Source organism: Passer domesticus, chromosome 7 (assembly GCF_036417665.1).
Source record: "Passer domesticus isolate bPasDom1 chromosome 7, bPasDom1.hap1, whole genome shotgun sequence".
NCBI lineage: Eukaryota > Metazoa > Chordata > Aves > Passeriformes > Passeridae > Passer > Passer domesticus.
This window is the reverse complement of record NC_087480.1, coordinates 46,100,179-46,122,895: the sequence shown is the minus strand read 5'-3', so window position 1 is coordinate 46,122,895 and position 22,717 is coordinate 46,100,179. Positions and strand designations below refer to the sequence as shown.

Sequence of the window (22,717 nt, the reverse complement as noted above, 5' to 3'; positions counted from 1 at the left end):
TAGTTTCTACTTGATCTCAGTATCTCAATTTTATAGTCTTATGCTTTATCATTGGAAACAAAAATTCATAAAATTGTATTACAACCCATACCTGCCAGTGTTCCTCCAAATCTTTGACTTGCTGCCTCAGTTCTTTGAGACCCATCAAAGATTCTGCTTCTCTTAATTTTACTGCAATCAGTTCTTCTTGTAGTCTGGCAACATTTTCCTCATCAGGGAGAGAGCTGTTCCTCTGCAACAAGGACCATCCTCTTAAATATGTATTTGAATAAAATTGTGCTTAGTGAAACCCAGTCCAATAACACAGACATGTAACAATAACTACGAAAACTTAAAGTGCACATCTTCTGCAAAATAAAAATCATCAAAAAATCTAAGCTTCTGGATATTGTAAGTGTGTATAAATAATTGCCAACTACAATAAAATTTTATAAGGTAGTAGTTCTAGATATTCTGACTTCAAGATTTCCCTGAATGGTATCCCTAACAAAAGGTTACATTTAAAATATTTGAACACACCATCAAAGTATGGAGAGTAATCTGGAAGGTTTTGAGCTAGTTGATAAAAAGTAAAGCAACAATGAACTGAAATTACACCTTAAAGCTATAACATTTATTTAGGTTTACAGGAAAAAATAACAAATGGAAATTAATTTTTTAGGAAGTAGGTCATCAGCCTTCGAAAAGGAGAACAGATATGCTGGCAAAGGAACCATCCGTTAATATTTATAAACAACAAGCAGTCAAGAGGTCTTAGAGATGGAAAATGCAAGACACATGAGGAAAAAGCAGAAAAGTGAGAGAAGGCTAAACAGAAAACATGGAAACACCAGGAAATGCAAAACAGAGATGAAATCCTAATGATAGAAATGTGGGAGAAAAACAAGAGGGGAAGAAAATGAACAGGCTGTCTACAATATCCCTACAACAAATCACTGGTCACCAAACATTCAAAGCTGAACTGTTCTTGATCGCTTTATTTCCCTGTAGTTGTTTTCAGCAAAATCAAGTGGCTCTAAAGATGTATAATACTGTGACAGTTGTCAGGTTTTCTTGAGAGCTGAGTAAAGCACCTGATTAACATTAACAGAACACAGCACAAGAGCCATTGATTAGCGTTCCATGGGAGTTTTGGGATCTGAGTATTGGCAAATACAGGAAATGAGAGGGTATGTTTCTGAATGTTTATGGCACTGTCTTTGTGGCCATGCAAGTCTTGGGTTCTTCAGCAGAAGCTCTCCAGATTACACTGCTCAGCACTAACAGCAGTAAAGAGCTGTACTGGAGGAATTTGAGGCACTTAGCCACTTTCTCACTTTCATTATGACAGACTGAAATATTACTGTATATCTGAGTTTGTCTGGTGCACTGGAACTAATCCCACTATTCCAGTTTTTCTTCACAGATAAGTTTTCATTGTATGCTGTCTCCATGCTGATAGCGTTTAAGTAGTCTCCTGAATTTTGAAAAATACTTTATATCCTGAATTCTTACCAATGGTCAATACAGTAAAAACCACCAACACTAAGCCCATCAGATAACTGAAAAATAAATCTTGACACCAGTGGGTTCATCTAATTACCTACTAAGTTCTAGCCAAAGCCTAAGTATACAGCTCATTAAAATTTCCTAAGGAAACTAATTCCAAAGTCATTAAAATAGAATCTGAAAAGCAGGCTTTGTATCAGGTCAGTTATTGTTGTTTTTTGGGGGTTTTTTGTTTGTTTGTTTTTTGGGGCGGGGGTTGTTTGTTTTTGATTGTTTGGTTTTTTTTGGTTTTTGTTTTTGGGTTTTTTTTTGCTATTTTATCTTGCAGTTAAACTTTGTTTCAAAGAAAGATAGATGTTTGACAGTAGGTTTGAATACAGCTTGAACTCTGGCATCAATAGGTTACAAGCTAGCATAGCACCCAAAAAGCAGTAGAGATTCTGACACTGAGCAGTGAAGGTATAAGGGATTCTTTCCTGCCCATAATGGGAATGGTAATACCCTTTCTTCTTCCCCTTCCAAACTGTTTTGTATCACATCATCTCAATGCTCACTCTAAGCCCACTGCTCTTGTTGCAGGATATTATTCTGAAACAATTGATGTTTCCTGTCAGGACTTCACCAGAATCCAAGTCTTCCAGTACAGCAGGCTTCAGGAATAGAAGGAAAGTGATCAGTTATTCACAAACCTTTCCCAGTGCAAACAGACCTTTGTTTTATTGTTGTGCTTTCAGGTTTGAAAAGCATCTTGCAATCACAGAAGCATAGAAGAGAAGGTTCTAGAGCACAGTTCTGCTTGCTAGGAAAGACAGGGACCTGTAGTTTGTTTCTAGTGCTGTTCTGCATAGAGGGTCCTGGTATGATTTACCTTTTCCATCTCTAGAACTTTATCTTGCATCTCCTTCAGGGCACAATGGGATTCTGCTTCACTCAGCCTGGCTTGGACCAGCTCTTTTTCCAGCTGTAGCACAAAGTCTTCACTGTATCGTGAACTGCATTTATGCTACAAAGTTTGCAGAAACATGTTTAGTATGAAGTACAGATTGTTTGAAAGGGGTTTTATATACCAGATTTGGTGGGACAAGTACATTCAAATGTTTAATATCAGGAGTACCAGCGTAAGTGCTTACCATATTCAAGCCTATTAACTGCTAACAAACGTATCCCTACTGCTCTGTCTCTCAAATAACTGCACCTCCACACAGCCAAATGTATCTGACAAAACTGAGGCCCCTACAAGCACTGACAAGCAGCAACTCACACTTTTCTCTCATTGTCAACCAAACTGAAAGACTCTCAAACAATCTGTGATTATTTTGTGATCTGCAGAAAAAGATGTTGGGGAAAGACTAACTAATTACAAGGTTAGTACAAGTATCACTCAGTCCTTGTTCCCTTAAACTCCAAATCAACAGAATCCTTCCTGGCTTTAAAATGAAACTACATATGCTTCAATGAACAACGACTTTGGTTCACCTTTTTCTTCACTCCAGCTCTTGGGTCTCATTTGCTCACACTCTATATATTCCTTCTGAGATTCAGATACATCACACTGAAGCACTTATATTTAAAAGACTCTCTTAACTTTCCCCCCAATCAATAGGTAAAAAATACATTTTATTTCTTTCCTGGGTCACTTTAAAATGACTTGTCAGTTTGACAGATTGTCAAACTTGCTTGATAGGCAACACCAACCTAAATCAGCCTTTAAATTTCTGAAGAAAAAAGTGGGCATTGAAATCTTCAAAGTGTAGTTGTTTCGTTAATATGTTTACATAGCTACTCTGAAAATTATGTTTAGAGGAAAATAATATATTTTTGGTGTCATTAACTACATTGTGAAATATAAGTACTAGGCTTGGATTCATAGATTCAGTTTTAATTAACAATTCAATTTTTTTCAGATTATTCATTATATTAAAGATACAGCTCTGTCTTACATTATGTTTGCACCAATTTCATTTTCTGCATCTAAAAAACAGTAAAAAAATGAACAGAAGTCTTCAGTTCCACATGCTTCTATTAGGGTGTGACACTCCCTGACTTTTTATGTAAAAATAAAAGGCAAACAGGACAAAACAAAGATTTAAATATAACTATATGGTCAATGATGTTTTTTTCATTTGCTTTTATACTTCTGCATGCCAATTAAACCTTTTGTCAAGACTTACAGTACAATCCAAATTCAAAAGGTACACTCTACTTTTAGTGCTACCATATTTCTTGTACATATGTGCCTAGAGGAAGCTGTAATGGAGGGGATATGTACAAAGCATTGAAAGGCAAAGGCAGCTCAGGCAGGCAGTTTTTAGTGCCACTGACACTGTCCACTTAAGCACTCAGCATCATACGTGAACACACATGGAACACAGATACACTCTGATCCTCGTTCATTAATACTCATCTTCCCCTTATACAATACTAATTGAATACATATTATTTTCAAGCCACACAATATTCTTGCCTCAGCAAGCAGTGGAGGCAGACCTGATTTGAGTGTAAGGAAGAGGATGGTGGACAATGCTGATTCACTTCTACAGTTGCTTCACATCATGTAGCAACACAAGTAGCATATGTAACATATGTAATACCATGCAGAGGCAGAGAAGAAGCAACCACGCTCTTTTATTCCCTGGCTGTTTACACAGGTTCATCCCACAGTACACACAGTAACTTAAATGGACTCTACATTTCATGTTCCAGATTCTGTCTGTGATACATATGGAATGAGAGCAAATGCAGTATTCTCCAGGACATTGAGAGAAAACAGCAGATTTGAAGAACTGAATACACGCTGATTTTGCAATAAGGTAAGTGTATTCTATAAAAATCTAATTGATGTTTATCAAACAATTGGTAATGGAGAATGTAAGAAAAGTTATTAATCCACTTTCAAGCATGAGCCATGCCTTCTTTAAATCTGTCTTTAGATTTCTGCCTGCCTAAGGAATATGTTAAGAATACTTATTTACTTAGCCACAACAAACTCTAGATCAAGTCTTGATATACAGAAAACCCCAACCAAGATTAAAACAGACTGAAGAAATCTGGATTCACAAATTAGAAGTTGAGCATTTTGCTACCTAGTAAAACAAAGCACAATTTCAATAATTTAGTATATAAAAGTAACACAAGTTTATAGTTAAAACAGCGTTTGAAAACTACTTTTAAAATGACTGCACGAAAAATAATCTGCTTTTATATATTTGCCTTAAGCCCTAGAATTTCTAACAAAAGCCACAATGCAAATACAGATTTTCAGGCATTAAACATTTTAACCACGGTAACACTTTCTTGCCTATGTTGAAGAGACATAAGTAATATTAAGGACTAAAACTGTAGTTCTACAGCCATTTAATTCTGAAAGAAACAAGTCCTTGCTGGGCTTCATACAACTGGTTTTATTTCCACCTAAGTTTTCTTGAACATAACCATACCAAATATTATTTTGGCTGATGACAGTTATAATTACACAATGTTTCTCCAGTACACTATACTGAAGAGAAATAAACAGATGATTCAGCAGGTCTCAGTTAACTTTGTTTATATATTTGAGCATCATCTGCAGTACTTCCCCAAATACAGTATTCTTATTTTCTGCTTTTTTTTGCAAATTAGAACACAGTCTTAGGAAAGTATACTGCAAAATAAAGTGAAGCCTTTCATAAAGTTGCAACACTCATTTACAAGCATTTATTTACTCATTTATTCCCAATATGAATTACTATGTTCTTAATTATCAGTCATTTTAGCATGAGTTCCTGAAAAGAAACTATGCATTATGAAGTTGCTGTAACAATAACCAAATACATCACTATAAATTACCTTTCAAAATGCATATGCTTCCATCTGAATGCTTAGTCAATTAAAATTCTATCTTCACATAATATAGCTGAAGAGCCTATTTAAAAATAAGATGTGAACTAATTTTAGCTTGATTAGCCTCCAATTTATCAGATTCAATTTTAAAGCATTCAGACTGATGAACTGGGTAATCATTGACAATTACAGTGTCACAGGGAAAGACAAGATTTGCATTCTGGAGGTGTTTACATCCAGCAAGAAGCTACCCCTTTCATTTAGAAACACAAGGGAGAAAAGAACAGAGAATAAAACCTTCAGCACATAATTATCTGGAGTAAATTACAACAGGCTGACTACCCTTTCCCCTAACTCCTCAAATACCATTGCTCTTAGCATGCCTCAAAAGAAAACTGTATTTAGTTCAAGTCAGGCACAACTTCCTCTACGCAGTTCTGGATTTACCAGCAGTATGAGGAAGAAGCCACCTCCCTCTTAATCTCTTGGTAAACACCATGACTTGCCTTTGGCAAGCTTCCACATCTAAAGACCAGACAAGCCAAAGAGAGATTAGTATCATTCGTTAGTAAAATGATTACCACTTCAAGTAGGCTCCACACTTCATAAGGAAGTCTTTCTGGTTCAACTAAAAACTCCCTATAAATAGTTTAGCACAGGAAAAAATAAACTTGTATGTAATTTGGGCTTCTGGTGTTGGGCTTCGATCAAAAGAATACTCCTCTACCCATCTCTGTATTCAGAAGTGCTGCAGGGGAGAATTTCTTCAGACACAAATCCAGTAAGTACTTTCAATACTTACCCTGAAGCCATCCAACCTATGCTATCTTATCTCATAGAACAGAGAGCATAACCCCTTGAAAATACAAAAATACAAATGCATAACCTTTTTACAAAGGCTATGTTAACCTTCTTAGAAATACTATTGTTTTGATAATTTTTTGCTACCAAATGCTATTGTTTTGACAACTTTTTGCTACTAATAAGCCAGTGGGTTTTTTAAATCACACAGCATTGTTCAGAAGAGGCTGTTGCAATTACCCTTAGGCAGTTCTTTCCATACATTTCTATTCCTATCCATATCAGAGATTCATATCAAAACATTAGCTTTTTATCATGCTGCAACAGAAAATTCAAGACTCAAAAATATGTAGATGGTAAAATATATACAGTAGATGCTGTATCTTTAAATAAGCACAGAAACTATGCAGTGATTTACAAGTTCACAGTGCAATCATTTTTGCTAAGAATAAACAATAAACAAAACATTAAAGCAGACACTCACAAGACAATACTGAAAAGGAGTATTGCCAAGAACAAAGCTACTGGCACGAGAAAGTGGCAAAAATGGCACAATAAATGCCAAATTCCCAATAAATCCATGCATTCCCACCAGGTGGCGCCCGACACGCACGCAGCTGCTGACATTCGTGGCTCCCACTCCCACGCTTGGAGGTAAAGCCTGTTCAATTTACACATCTTGCAGGAGGATCTAGCAAACGCTCCTCACTTAAACCACTTTAACTCTTTCACCACGTTTTCTAACTCTGGTGGGTCTCAAAGCCACAGTGCTATTCCTTGCACTTCAGAATAAGCCAGCACAAATATTATTATTATTATTAGGCACAAATCTGTCTATAAACATATGGCTGTACAGTCTCAGCTCCACACACACAGTCAGACAAGTTCCTATAGCCACGTTCACGTTTAAGCGGAGGAAAACAATGCTGCAAGCACGGAAAGAAGGAAGCAGGCTCATAATTTAACTTACTCTCCACTCCTACAGTACTTATCCAGTTGTCTGCACTCACAGCTCCAACCCAGCCAAATCTGCAGTTCACACTTATGTAAGGTTTTGCTCAGGATCAGTTCCCATACCTAGACAACCTGTCAGGCCTCCCCATCACTGGCACTCAGTAAGGTCCCCAGCTTAAAGACATTAGCTTTAAATGTCATATTCCCACCAATTAATGAATCAATAAATATAGTATCTTAGTCTTCTTCTAATAACCTTTAATTGCATACAGGTCATTAACATGGATGCCTCTAAAAAGTACATTCCAAAGGTGTGTGTACTGTTGTAATCAGACAACACAGCTGGATATAACAGTTGGATATCCAAAAGTCTATAAACACTTCTCATTGTATTTCACTTGAAAGATTACAATGTATCTAAAAATGTTGGAAAGCATTACTAGACCATCCCCAACTTCCTAACCATAATTTCTTCATATTTTTCCCCCTAAAGAAACTGTTCAATAAAAAGCAGTATTTCACATGAGAGAGTAACAACTCATTCATCACTTCTTACAACTATTCTAAAATACATATCTTTTTACACTGAAATGCATTAAACATACATAATAAACTAGTTCTAGAATGTTGCATTTAAGTTGTGATTTCTTTTCAGTGTAACAGTAAATTTCATCTTTACCTTCCAATATGAGACACAGGTATTTCTAGAGCTTTGGTGGAAGATATGTAAAACAAACTGCCACACTGACATTAAGGAACTTGGTAAGGAACTGCAATATACTTAGTTTAATTAAGTTGTATTTCATGCACCTGAAATTCCCAAGACTCCAGAGTACTTGGATACCACTTACTTAAAACAATATGAAGACATTCACATCAACACTAGTAGTGCACAGTTTATTCAGCAAGTGAAGATGCTAAAATGCTTCCCCCGTCCCCCCAAAGAGAAGATACTGAGCACTTCAAGTGTCTTAGGGAAAGTAACTTCAGTGTTACAGCAACAGTCAGAAGTCTTGAACATTTTACTGCCTAAAACACAGAGTGCAAACAAAAACATAAGTATAAAAGGATACTAAAATTTATTTTCCTGCTCCATATGCCCATAAACCCACACTTTTTAGTCAAGTTTTGTAGCTGCAAAATCCAGGATGACATTCTTCTACTTCAGCAAGCAGTAAATTTTAGCATACTCAGAAAAAAAACAAATACGTGTACACAGAAGAGACATTAACATGAAATAAACTCATTTGAATTATACACTAGGTAAGGGCACTGTGAATCAATTCTCGAATTCCAATATTCAGAATGACAACTTGCACTGACTAGATTCTTAGCATTAAGAGCTATCAGAGGTTATATGTGTGGTTTTTTGTTAGTATTTCTTTTGTGGTGGAAGGGTTTTGGGGTTGGTTTATAGGGTTTTTTTGGAGTTTTTTGCTTGGTGTGTTTCATTGTGTGTATGTTGTTTAGTTTTTTTTAATTAACTCATAACTTACACCTATCCAGACTTATGAATCTCATCTATCAGTAGAACAGAGCAAAATTTCATTTAATCCAATTTGTGTAATTTTAAGAATGCAAATCACAATGAACAGGGGTTTACAAAGACAGCACAGAGACCATGTCATATAGTGATGAGGAAAAATAAACACATGTGAGGGAAGAAAAATGAGATGATGTGCTGCCAGGCTCCTTACCCATTGCTGCTGTTGCTGGAGCTCCCTGATGGTATTCTCAGCTTGCTCCAGTTTAGTATTGGCCTCATCACTCTGCTGTTTGATGGTGGCCAGCTCCCGTTTTATGAGGTAGTTTTCCTCAGCCTCCTGGGCCCTTGTCACTTGTCCCTTAGGACATAATTTATTTTTTTAAGCACTTGATGACAATCCAAGGAAAACTGCCTTTGTGATGCTTAGCTGCTTATTTCATCAGATTGGTTTTGCAAACAGCACACAGTACAATTGGTAGAAATTTTAGGACCAAGTAGTGCTAAACAGCTGCCTTAGTACTTTATTACAAAGCTCAGCATCCATTTAGCAAGCACAGTTCTGTACTTGCATTCAATAAAATTCCTTTCATGCATTATTACTCAGTTGTACATGCACAGATTGAGGTTCACAATATTCAATTTCATTGTTAATACAGTGTCATAGAATCCATTTGCCACAGGAATTTGTACAAAAAATTACAGTAGGTTAGGACAATTACTATAACGTGCAGGTATTGGGTTTATATATTTTTAGTAAACAAAATTAAACAAGTTTCTAGCAAGATGTATTAGCTCTGTATTTATTCCAAATCAGCAAAGCAGAGATAGAATACAGCATGCAAATATGCATGCATTAAAGCAGTTGGGGTTTTTATGAATAGGAAGAGAGTCATACAGTAAAAGACTATACCTGTATCAATCTATCTGCCAAGGAAGCACTTTCCTACAAAGGAAAAATTCAGATAGGAATGAGGAAAAGGGAAACCAAAATACAAGGGGCTGATAATAGTGACAAAAAAGACCAAGAGCTAATAGAAAGAAAATGCCCAAATTCTACCCATTTTTATGCAAACTCTTTTTGCAAAATTAACAACTCTTCATATAAATGAAGGCAACTCAGTCCAAAGGTCCCAGGAAGCAGCCTTTTCTCCAACAGATTTAACACAGTCCATCTGTGATACAAAAAGGTTTCAAAGCCAGATTTCTGTAAAATTTTAAACTCACCTACAGGAGATTGGGTGTTTTTATTTGAATGGCTTGCTCCCTAATTAGCAAAAGTTACTGAATCATTATCTGATAGAATCGAATAGAGAGATGCAAGACACGATCTACAGTCCCCCCACAACATGAAACAAAGGCATAATTTGAGCACAGAGGGAACTCCACTAGGCACTGAGGAACTCATGCACAACTACAGCTTCCACTAAGATGAAGCAGGGCAGTTAAATGGTGCAAACTGACAGACAAGTAGGAGATGTCAACTATGACAGCTAATGGTCTGTTGTACTCAACTCTTGCAGTAACTCGTTCAGCAGTTCATAGATTCTCTTTTCTTGCCAAGCTTTTGCAAAAAACAATTTCGTTTTTGCACACTGACAAGCCCTATCACCCTGCAGTTGCGTTTAATTTCCACTTTATCACCCTTGAAACCACTTAATTTTTTTGAACATTCTACAACACAGAAACACATCTATTCACAGACCTTCTTTGTCCTTGACGCTTTTAATAAAAACTGAAGTTCAAATTAGTAGATAAGAGCTATTTCTTAGAAGTTAAGGTACACTAAGGAAATCACAACTAAATCAGATGTATTTGAATAAAGGAAAAATATTTAAAAAGTAAGTTTCCAACAAAAGAATTTAAAGTATTTTTCACACTTTATGATATTTTTCAAATGCTGCAATGATAACAACCTTCAAGAATTCTTATTAATATAATAATATTTTCCAATTTTGAATTGTTTTAATTCAAATCAGATTGGGATAATATGAAGGTGAATTCTGAAATTCTAAGCACAGAACTTGCAAAAGCACTAGCATGTAGCAGTTCATCCTGGACTTTAGAATTAAGAAAAGAAAATATTTCAAACCTGTACAAGTTAAGTATAAAACAAGGATAGTAACTATTACATATTTACCAAGGTCATTGAAATGATTCACTACAGCTTCTAGCTTCTTAAAGAGAGCCTACTCTTTTACATTCATTTTATCTCCAGTACTAGAAACAAAAATGTTCATAAAATTGTACTGTTGGTCACAACTTTCACAACGTACTCTTATTATGCAACTTTTCCAAACTAAATTCTGAAACCAGTTAATTAGAATAGACCAACTTCTTTTCAAGAAATTGCATTTGGGTTTAACATCCTAAGTGTGATGCCTTTTAATTATGTCACTTTTAATTGAAACATTAACATTTTCTTCCCTGTGAAACGTGAACAACTCTTTGCAACTCGCAAGAGCATCAATTCCATTTGTCCCTGTTGGTGCTTAAAATGGGCAGGAATGCTCTCATTCCTGAGCAGAGCAGCTCAGATGCAATCTGCCACAGGAACTGTGATACCAGGATACAGCAGAGGCCACTGGAGAACAGCTGGCAACATCTCCACAGCAATCCTCATGCATACTTTTGAAGTTTTAGCCAGTTACAAAAAAACCTAACAAAACTCTACTCCAGACTAAACATAAGAGAAATAAGACTTTGGATATCCTCCCCACCAGGTACCCAGAATTGCCACAAAACCTCAAAACCACATAGAATGAATGAATGGCAGTGCTCCTGTTCTCAATATGAATGCTGCAACATCTCTCTGCTCATTGGTAGGTCTGTCATTTTGCTTCTACATAAAAACATGAAGCAACTTCAGATTTTCAAAACTGAGGATTCTCTCACAATGACCTTTTTTCCAAACAACCAGTCCACTATTTCATGGAGTCTTCTGCATATGCTTCTAATTCAGAAAGAAAACAGTACAACACAAGCTGAGTATGTCAAAATGTGTGATTTTATAATCACTAAGAAGTAGACATAACCTTACATATTTAAAGCATTGACCTTAATTGCTCGGTGATAGCCGTGTTATTTGGCTAAGCACTGCTAGTAAACACCAGAGATTATCAGGAAAACAGTAAACTATAATTCTGGGATTCCCATTTCATACCATGAAATTGCCATCAACAAAGTCTAAATTAGCAGAGATTAAATCTGATCCCAACATACTTACTTTTTCTAGTGTTTCAATGCGCTGTTTCAGGAGTCTGTTTTCAGTCCGTAACCTCTGGAAAGTAAACAGTTCACAAATCCATTTCCCAAGTTATGAATTGGAAGTCAGACAAACTAACAACATTTTAATCTCATCACATCCATGAAAACCAATATAAATACAAAAATAATTTGTGACTTTCTTAACATCCTTTCATATTATATACTAGCTCATAATATGAATTTAAACAGCTTGGTACAGCAAAAACAAGAACACATCTCATGTTACGTGAAAGCATCTATGTTGCATGTGCTGAAAGCTGTATGTCTGCAGGTGAACCATGGGGCTTAACCCCACACCAGACTTGACAGCCTCCCCTTCATAAACAGGGTCAAAGTCTTCCTGGTTATGGGACATGACAGTGCACTCCCTGCAGTAGGACAGGCTAATGAGGCAGCTACAAGGTTTCCTTCCCTTTCCTCACAAGAATTTACATTCGTCTGTAAGGTTATACTGAGATTACCTCACATGTCCCAGAAGAGAACTGTACTCAACTCTGTACTTTACAAGTGCACTTCCTGGAAACTTAAGCAGTCAGCATTCAGACAGAAGAGATCCCTGCCCCTCAGAAGAGGGACTGGATTCACTTCAGTCGATGCTTTATTCTGCCAGGCTAAAAGGCAAACTCAAAATACGGTTCTTTTTCTATCTCCCCTAAAATAGTCTCTTCTGCGAAGCAGCTCTCCTAAATCAGAAATTATTTACACATGTCCCAAATAGGGCCTAGAAACAGATATGTTTGCATTGTTTGGTTGGGGTTTTTTGGTTGCTTTTTGTTGGGGTGGGCTTCATGGCTTTTGTTTTGGGGAGGTTTTTTGCTTTCTCCTTTTTTTTTGGGGGGGGGCAGGTATGGCAGCAAGAAGCAGGAAATATTTGAAATTAGTTCATTTACTAGAATCTAAAGTTACAGTGGTCTTTCATATGGTTTTACTTTGTCCTGTTCTGCAGAGAGCTGTCATTTGAGCCCTGCAAATCTGATTTCAGCTGCTGTTACAGCAGGTATTCCTGCTGCTAACTGCCTCACTGCCTGGTACAATAACAAACTGCCTGAAAAGGCTCCTAATACCTTTGTGCTCCCAGCTGCTTCTCACAGTCATTTTTCTGAAGAACTGATGCCTCAAAAACTGATATTAAAAGGCAAAATGACTAGCAGTGGACAGGAAGAAGGAAGGCTGTACCTAATTCCCTCAACAAAGTTTTACATAATACACTTGCACATCTTTTCCCACTGTCTTTTCTCATAGAACTGGCTAAAACCACAAGGAAGAAAATCCAGATCAAACAACATGCTGTGAAAAAAAAAGTGAAATAGGAAAAAAAGGCATCAAAAGCCTATTTATGTCACAAAAGCAAAAAGATGCAGTGATTAAGTACACACAGGAAGTAGGGCAGTTAGTAAAAAGGGAAAAATAAACTCCACTGGCAGCTTGGCTTTTTTTCCCCCAGTTTGTATTAACTGCAAAAGCTCCAAAAGAAAAAGTGACTGCAGACACAAGATACCTCAAGTTGGATCCAATGCATAAGAAAAGTCAAGATCTTAAAATCAAAGACAAACCACTCAAGTACACTCTATGAAGTCTATCTTAACATGTGCCATACAAACCTCCTGTGTGCAGCACCTACATCTAAACCAGCATATTCAGAACCTCTGATAAATGAGGGCATCTATTATTAAGCTTTTGTCAGTGGGAAATACTAAAAAAATAAGTACAGCAGGTCCCTAAAAAATTCTTTTTAAATGTCCACCAGAAGTCTCAATAATTTCACTGTAGGTGTCCTTTATGAATAGATATCCCAAATAGAAATACTGAAAGAAAAGAGTTTGGGGACCTTTATTATGTCCTGCTACATGCAGAGTTCAAACATGTAATCCCCCCCATCCAGGAATTAAACTTTTACATAAATAAATATGTTGAGGATTCCTTACCTTAATTTCAACTTGTTCTTCCATTTCTTTTGTCTTTATTGTAGTGTACTCTTTTTCTAGCCTAAAAATTTTAAATAGTAAATAATGATCAGAAACATTGTGGATAATTTACTTTTGGTGTAACACCTAACAAATAACTGTAGAACAGAGATTCAGATTATTGATATTTCCTCTGAAATGCATTCCTGTAAATGCTTAGACATGACCTTAAATTTAAGCACAGATTTCAGTAGATATGAACAGACTGAACCAGCATTCTGAAGTGCAGGAGCTTGCTTGGATACATTACAGTGGCAGCAATTTGGAGCTACTCTGTAATAACCCCTTTATGCAATAGAGTCATCAATTCAATAGATTCAGCCAAAGGAAATCAGAGCTTGGAAAGCCTGGAAGACAAAGATGCAAAGAAATCTGAGAAAAACACCTTAAATATAAACCAATTTTAGCCTTTCCCCAGCAAACCAAATGAAAAAGGCAGCAAGAAAAACCCACAAGCTGAGATAACAATGCCTCTACAGAAGGCAGATCAGCAAGTTCAGACTTGAAATGGAGGATTTTCAACTGCATACACTTGTACTGGTTTGCAAAGAAAATATTTTTCCTGAAAGTTTTGTTGTTACTTCTTTTTTAGAGAAGACTGCTCACTCTATTGATCATAGACTGCTGACAGAAAAAAAAGAAAAAGATTGACAAATTCAGCTTGGAAGACCCTGGGCACAACCTACAGTGCAACAATGAACAAAGGATACTTTAAAACCAACAGGTAACCCAACAAACTCAACCCTGGCAAATGACACTATCTGCAACTCGCTAATCAAAACAAAATTTACCAAAGGCAGAAGAGACATGTAACTAACCTTAACAACAACAGAAACAAGTAGCAGTATTCTCAAAGAAGAATTCAAAACCCACATGAAAGTTGTTTTACTGTTCTCAATGTTAATACAAACTTTTATCAATTTGTATTTTAAACAGCACTAATTTTGACTATAAATGCACTCTTTAGCACCATGATTATTTTTCCAGTTCCTGAGAACTAAAATCTTTAGAATTTAGGCCAGACCATAAAAGTTTCATCTCCTTTCACCCTGAAAAAAACAATCTCCCCTCTCACCAGAAAACCACCCCCTACCCAGCCTTCCTATTCAGTTCATTTTTACAAAAGTGCTGTAATTCCCCATAACTTGCCATTTTCTTCAAATGCTTTTTTAGTTATTTTTGTAAATGGGATTTAGCTTTATTATATTTAAGAAAAATAGCAAATACTACTTTAGAATTTTTTTTGCAGACAGAAATGCAGTTTTAACTGTTTGTATAGTATAAAACCCCCAAAAAATAAAGATGGAAAATTCAAAATGAAACACTGAATAACAATTCTTAAGGGTAAACAAACAGTAACTCAGCAACAGTATAAGCTATTTTCTCAAAATGTAATACCTACTTTTTCATCTTTTTTGCATTGTATTTGACTTGGTAAGATGCTTGGATTAATTTGTCTGGACCACTGTCAAACTGATGTGGAATGACCTTTTGAAAGTGCTAAAAGCAATCAGAGCACAAGATTACATATAATTAACAGCTGCAAGGAAACAGACACTACACATTTCAGATACCTCTTAAAATTATTATAACCACAGCTTACCTGTAACATTCCTTCCATGTCAAGTTGCAGTAATTCTGCCTGGTTCATCTGCAGTAATGCTAAACCTACTCGAAATACTATCTCTAAACCCTGAAAAGAGAAGTCAAAAAAATATCCAACAATTACTCATGCCATTGTCAACAGCACAGAGTTTTTCTACTATTTACTAACATTGGAAATCTCACCCAAGAAAGCACAAGTAAAAAGGACTACTGAAAATACCTCTCAACAAATACCTTCTGTGTTTCTTTTTTTGTTCCAAGGACAAGCAATCTGGCTATTTCTCCTGATGCCAGATATCTCCCTCAGAGAAGTTAGTGATGAGGCAAAATCTCAAGTGACAGGAATTCTCTAAGTCAGCTCCATCAACCATTTTAAGTATATCTAGTAGAGAAATCCCCAGCACTTCTCAAAAAAGCTATTTATTTTCAGACACGGTACAGTGCAGTTAAACTACTGGGGGAACAAAAAAAGTAATTTCTCACTATATACCCCATCTTGGACTTTCCTGAGGGAAAGCTGAAAGCTTCCACCTTTGACTTACTGCTTTCTAAAAGATGACTGCAAGGCAAGCATAATCTGTGATTTTTTACTAGTTACAATTATGCAAAACTCTAATCCTAAACACAGCAGAGGTGTCTTTGTGATAATGATACTGAATAATTCCCAAAATTTCTTTGGCACTGGTCATCATCTGGACAATAAAAAGCTCCCCCTTCTTGGCTTGCATATCCCCATGAACTTTAGCTTTGGCCTGGAAGCAGCATAAATTTCCACTGCAAACTCACCATAATACTCAAGAATGGATGTCCCTGCTGCATGCAATGCTAATGCACTGCATCCAGAAAGAACAGATTTGGGAACACTTCAACAGGCTTAGAGCACACAGCTACACACAATATCAACTTTCAGTGACTTTGCTGCTCTTCCTTGACAAACTGCACACACAGACACCTTCCCTTAAAATAATCTGATCAGTATAAGAAATAAAAAGCAAGACTATGAGATTTGTCCATCATGATGGGATTTAGACCACTCCCTAAATAACTACTTTCAACAGCTACTCTTGAAATATAACATTTAACTACTATTTAGTAGTTACCTCAGACATAAAGATATCAAATATTCTTGTTGCAATTGGTAGTGGAAAAGTCGTAAGGAATATAGTTAAAAACCACGACGATGCATACATAGAAGTGTGAAAACTCTGAGACTGAAAGTGCACATAAAGCTCTGGAAGATGTTCCTGGAAAAGAAGAGGAATAAAATACACAACTATTTTAAGCTTCTGCTTGTAGTTTTAGTGCAGATGTGTTTTTGACAAATTTTGAATACAAGGAAGTAATTGATACTTAGTACAGATAGGAGCTGCCAGTACTAGCACAAGACTAAGAAAGATATGACTTGTCATTCTCAAGAACCATGCAACTCAAGTCCCAACACAGAATATCCTATAGAATGTCTACCCTGCGAAGCAGATAACAAAAATACCTCCTGATCCTAAGAAGAAGTCAAGCTTGTAAATCCCTGAGTAAAAACTACAACGGGCTACTAAAAAGAGCTGACAAAATCTAAGGCTATGTGCTCTCTCACCCCTGACCACCATGTTAGAAACTGGATCACAAAACAGAAACCTAATTTTCTCCATCAGCCTGACCAGGAAGAACCTGCATTCCAAATCTGAAAACAAGTTCAATTCTACATACGAGGGTACCTCCCAGTTTTCATTCTTTAAGATACTATAAATTGACTATGAAGACTTTCACTTTCAGAGTCGTCAATCCAACAGAATTAAACATTAATATGCTTAAACTGCAGCAATACAAATCCTCATGCTTCAGTGTTTACAGCCAGTCACTGTCTGCCAAAGGTTAAACAAAATTGCTCACAGAGCCACATGCATTTACTTCTGAGGTTCTGACACTAGCTATTGTCAAGAGCACAGCCTGTTAGCCACAGACATGCCTGCTCTTCAGCTCTAACTCCCAAGTTCCTTATTAATAATTACTGAAGAGCAAGTTTGATAGAGTTTGTGTGTACCTGTATCATGCATTCAAACTGGTACATACAAAGGCCCAGTTCAGCCATGCTTGGTTTAAAGAGCTCTCGCAGCCTGTAATCTTGCATTAATTTAACAAACACACAGAATGCCTCTTCTTCTGGCATCTATATCAAAAACAAAAAAAGCACAGTAAAAACTCTGGACAAACAATGATATATCAGAGTAAATGCGTGGAGGATTTAGGGTGGGGGTTTTGTGTGTGTGCATGTGCACACAGTGGAGTTTTTTTCTTGGTTGTTTGTTTGTTTTGAGGTTTTTGTTTTGTTTAAGAGATTTACAGCCAATTACTCCAATGAACTTTTGTATATATTAAATTCTAGCAAATAATTTCTAAACTGAAATGGAGGCCAAAAACCAATAACACAAAGAAGCTTCAAGATAATCAAGTCAACTGTGTAGTTTCATTTGAACTCTGAGGAGATTCCATGTAGAAGAGAAATAAGAAGTTCATTTATTTTTGAAATATCACTCACAAAAATAGCTTGCAAGCCCACAATCCTACCTTGGCTCTGAGAAACAAATACATTACCCCACTCCAATACAAGTATCTTGGCAAACAGAATGACACCAAATAATCTAATTTTATTTCCAGACTAAACAGCTACCCTTGACAACTTTATTGTAATAAAATTATGAAGCAAAACCATAGCAAAAATTCCCAATAAACCACCACAATATATTATGTATTCTAGCATGGATTTTAAAGTTTCACATGTTTTTAAATATTTTTACCTGCATAAGAAGTAATCCAACTATAAAAGCACTTCCTTGACAGTATCCAACTTCACGATCCACCAAAGAGTAAGCCTGGAAAATAAAGTTAAAACTCTCAACAATTAAAACCTCATTATCAATAAAAAGTAATCACGGCTCATCCTGCTATCTTGTTAATAACTTATTCTTCCTCTCCCCAATCCAACAAGGGCAGACATCCTACCCAGAAGTTTTAGTCAGACATTCTAGTTTCTACCTGCTGCTACAAACTCTGCTCTCTGAGCACATACAAAGCTAAAACTAAGGCATACCTACCAAAAACACAGGCAGTTTTCAACTACAGGAATTCAGTAAAAGATAAGAGAGACCACTGGCATACAAACCTCACAAAGTACTACTTTTATAGGAGACAGGCCAGACAATGAAACAAGTTGTCTTCAGAAAAAAATACGTGTTGCGGTTTTATTTACAGATGGATGAAATGTGGTGATCTCCATGCAGGTGGCATCTTTGTTTTAGAGTTATGGAAATTACTATGGTTTGGAAACCTGCCAACTTTTCCATTGAAACCATGTTCTATGGAAAAGCCTGACCTTCAAAGTTTAACCTCTAGTGAAGACTAAGTAATGCAAGCAACGCGACATTGGCATTTTCATTTTGCGTTTGGGCACTGGAACAACTGCACATTAGCTTGTACCCGCCACGTGCACTTCAGAAATACCTGCAAACTAAATACTAGCTCTGATTGCCAATGTCCTTGTCTCAGGCAACACTGTTTACTTTAATTCATGGCACTCTTCATTCCATTACACAATCAGCAGTAAGTATGTGACTTTGTTTTAATGCCAACTTGGTTTTACCTTGTGATATAAAAAAACCTACAGGAATGCAATCAAAACTAAAATAGGATTTGTTAAACCATCCCAGTGTCTATGGTTTAAAAAAAACTTATAACACATGAAACTGGTGCAAGTTCTCTATATAGAAGGTAGTCCAAGCTGGTGCATGTTCTTGCTAATATACTTTCAAGGGCTGAAATACCAACTCACCTTCATTACGTTGAACAAGACCTCCTGCCCAAGGCTATCTTTTTCTTTGAAAAAATCATGTTCAGGGTATGTTCTAGCAATGTCCCTTCTTATTAATTTTTCACAAGGAGATGTCATTTTTAAAAGCTCTGAATACTGATCCTTAATTGGCATGTTTTGAGCACTGCATAAAAGTTGCCAAACAATTGCTCTGAAGTGATGAGGTATCCCTTTTCGAACCAGCTCCTAAGGCACAAAAAGACATTTCATATTTCCTGAAAATATTACAAAAAATAAACCTAGAGAAAAAACAACTTCAAATTAAGTTCCTCACAATTTCAGAAAAAAAATTATTTCATGACAAAAACTCCTCATCCAGTTTATAACATCAAATTTAGTGGAATTATTAGGTTCACAAAAGTAAGGAGTCTCTGAATCATTTTAGTGGCTAAATTAGCTACTTAAAGTAGTCCCTTATCCATGGCAAGTTATGTGAAAAACTGAATATTCAAATAATTTTATACAAGAACCTCCATTAAACAGAACTTAATACAATTATGTCTATATGAAAGATTACTGAAGATAACACCCTTAGTAATATTTTTAATAACTGAGAGCTAAGAAATCACTGACTAAAAATTACTTCCAAGATAGGTAAATGACAAAAAGTAGAACTAACTGTAGCACAGTCAACTGCAACAAAAAAATTGCCTGATAAAACTATCATTTAACAAACTTGACAAGTTTTGTCCAATTTCTCTGGTGTGCCAGTATTTCCAAGATATCTTCTAAGAAAGTATTTAAATGAAGTTTCAGACACTGGACCAAGAAAACATTAAGTTTATATCTACTAACTTAACTAAACTTACTTAATATTTTGAAAAAAAATTCTGCTATTATACAATTCAAACATGCCCAGATGAGTACACTTGTTACGTGTCCTTTAAGAAATCACAAGAACAAGTAGTCTTGCTGGTTGATCTGAAAACTGAGAAAGAAGCATTACTCAAGAATTTAACAGACTCTTGGTGGTATGTTCTGCAACTAGGATCAGTCTGACCTAGAAAATTGTCTCTTCAAGACTATTTCCTTTCTGTACCTTAATAACTTTCTGTACCTTAAGAATTGTTATCAAGGATTCTGTCTCCTAAAGGTTAATTTCTTTCATTATTATTTATTCTGAAACTGGAATAACCTCCTATTCTGCAAAGCTTCCTCTTCCTGTTTGTTCCACATATTTCTCCTACTTCTCCAGCACTACAACTTTCCAAGAGACTCTTCCTTTCAAGTTTTGTTTTTCTTAAGCTTGAACCCTGCTGCAGGAGTTTTGCATCACTGATCTCCATTTTTGAATATCCCTAAGCTCTCAATCCATCCTTCTTCAGAATCACCATAGTAATGCCACTCCAACTATTTCTCCTGTCTACAACACAACACCAAGGTGGTTTTCCTAAAAGATTGCCAATCCAAGACAAGAACCCTAACACATCAGCTTTACACAACTGTCTCTACCTATCCTTTGTCAACAACACAACTGGATGGTACATCAGTCATCTAAAGCCCCAAGGGTACTAACAAAGCAAGAAACTTCTTGCTAATGTCTCATTTACAAACCTGCTTGACAGAATAATAGAGTTAACCCCTCCAACTTTCCTAAAACAAAACAGCAGGAAACGCATCTACTGGACATGCCATGTGAACTGAACAGCAGGACTTGAGTCATCCTTCAGAAGTGCTCCATAAAAAAGAAGCAAGTTCTGAAGTGGATTGAGAGACGTAAAGGATGGAACACATCATCTTTGGAGGAAGGTCCAGACACTTATGCCTAAAACCTAAAAACTGACCAGATTTCTAATAACCTAAGACCAGCTTTTACAAAAAGACACCTATGCTGCTACCTATTTACCTACTGGCACACTAAGGAAATAGGTGTGGATCTTTGGATATTCCATCATAAAGGCAGACTCACAGTTAAGGCTGACTTTCAGCAAAAATTACTGAGAATTATTTAACAGCAAAGGAAAACTTGGCTAGTTTTCAATATATTATTCAGCAATATATTTAAATATTCCCTGAAGTTAGTCAAATACTCCTGAAATTGTACTTGGCCAGCTGTAAAAACAAGTGACACTTGTGACAATTGAAAATGTTCAAACAAATTCTAACTAACCAGATCTTCTTATTACCACCTCACTTTTGCTTTCTCTTGCCAGATCCCTGTGGCCTTCTATTCATGGCCTTTTGGAACACCTTTCCAGAAACTGCTTTCCCTATGCAAGCAAGAAATCTTTAGTTCATTTTCTTCCCTTGTTTCCTTTCTCAAGTCATGTTCTCTCTTCACAACTGCTCCATACAAAAGATTCTTTACTTTAGCCCATTGTTCTGCCTTCCCACAACCTATTCATAGACACACATTTCCAACTGTTCAAAAGACCCTGACACATTTGTATTCTGCACATAAAACTACAGACTACAGCCAATAAAGAACTAAAGCAGAGCAGACTTGCCTACTAACAAAAAAATCCCACACTGTTCTGCTTGCTGCCACTGAAACATGGATATGTTCAAATGCACTGAATGTTTTTTGGTTTGAATTTGAAGTGTAACTGAACTCCACTTCTGTACATGAACCACAGCTAACCCAGCCTGGACACACTGGTCAAAGTTCATCCAATCCACCCAGAATTTAGAAACTATGCGTTCTTCTGCCTAAGGTCATCTCTGGGATCAACATACTTGGCAAGCACAAAAACCTGAACTCATTGTAGCCTTTGAGTAGAATTATCAGCTCTCCTATCAAGAATGCTTTAAAAAGAGAGCTGCTCAGTATATAGCAGCATAGCATACACATACATAATCAGAGCATCAAGCTATCAGATGCCCTTCAGTTGATTTTCAGTAATTCCATTTTTGGAAACATGAAGCTAATCATCCCTGCACTCATGGAAATCTCTCATCAGAGGTAAACTGAAAGCTTTAGTTAGAATTCAAGATACAGTGAATGCATCTGGTTTCCAGCAGGAGACATTTGCTGGGTGACAGCACATAGGAAGGTTACAAAGGAAGCACTAAGGCTTAGGGATGGAAAGATTCAATTTTAAGTGTGTATTACATATATTTTTTAAAAGAATAAGCCCATCACAAAGATAAAACAGTATCATTTATATCACATTAAAAATAAATCCAAACAACAGTTTCCAACTACCTTAACTTGCTTTTCTTTCTTTTTGCGTACATCTTCCCATTCATTCACAATCCGCCCCCACAGGATCCACGAGTCTTCTTCAAGATGGCTGAGATTGCTAGAAGCTGATGAACTAGATACAAGAGAAGAGCCACTATTTCTTCTTGACCCATTTACTGATCGTAAGGATTTGCTATCTGTTTCCAAGAGTCTGCAAAGAAAGCACACAAAAACCAAATTCAAGTTCTTCTAATCAAAGGATCACACTATTAATTGTTTTCTTGACAAAGAATGCACCCAGAGGTTCAGTGAAACAGTTTCACCAGCATTCATTCGGACTAAATGTGAAA

At 36.4% G+C, this 22,717-nt stretch overlaps 1 protein-coding gene and 1 long non-coding RNA gene across 18 annotated transcripts in view; one reads left to right on the top strand and one right to left on the bottom strand.

The window, feature by feature from the left end:
* The window catches only part of LOC135305086 (uncharacterized), a 70,838-nt gene extending 54,226 nt beyond the window's left edge, over window positions 1-16,612 (top strand). For all 7 annotated transcript variants that reach the window (XR_010366361.1, XR_010366364.1, XR_010366365.1 and 4 more), the window contains 2 exons: window positions 4,192-4,298; window positions 14,369-16,612. This is a non-coding gene — a long non-coding RNA (uncharacterized LOC135305086). The remainder of the gene's footprint in view (window positions 1-4,191; window positions 4,299-14,368) is intronic.
* Window positions 1-22,717, bottom strand: part of EVI5 (ecotropic viral integration site 5) — a 74,362-nt gene that overhangs the window by 33,443 nt on the left and 18,202 nt on the right. For 9 of the 11 annotated variants that reach the window (XM_064428218.1, XM_064428225.1, XM_064428224.1 and 6 more), the window contains 13 exons: window positions 22,389-22,578; window positions 19,205-19,429; window positions 18,174-18,248; window positions 17,420-17,545; window positions 16,482-16,625; window positions 15,380-15,469; window positions 15,179-15,276; window positions 13,738-13,798; window positions 11,772-11,825; window positions 9,459-9,491; window positions 8,760-8,906; window positions 2,357-2,491; window positions 92-232 (listed from right to left, as the gene is read on the bottom strand). In XM_064428218.1, the coding sequence (XP_064284288.1) occupies window positions 92-232; window positions 2,357-2,491; window positions 8,760-8,906; window positions 9,459-9,491; window positions 11,772-11,825; window positions 13,738-13,798; window positions 15,179-15,276; window positions 15,380-15,469; window positions 16,482-16,625; window positions 17,420-17,545; window positions 18,174-18,248; window positions 19,205-19,429; window positions 22,389-22,578 (1,519 nt within the window). The remainder of the gene's footprint in view (window positions 1-91; window positions 233-2,356; window positions 2,492-8,759; window positions 8,907-9,458; window positions 9,492-11,771; window positions 11,826-13,737; window positions 13,799-15,178; window positions 15,277-15,379; window positions 15,470-16,481; window positions 16,626-17,419; window positions 17,546-18,173; window positions 18,249-19,204; window positions 19,430-22,388; window positions 22,579-22,717) is intronic. The other 2 variants (XM_064428219.1, XM_064428223.1) reach the window with 2 other exon arrangements.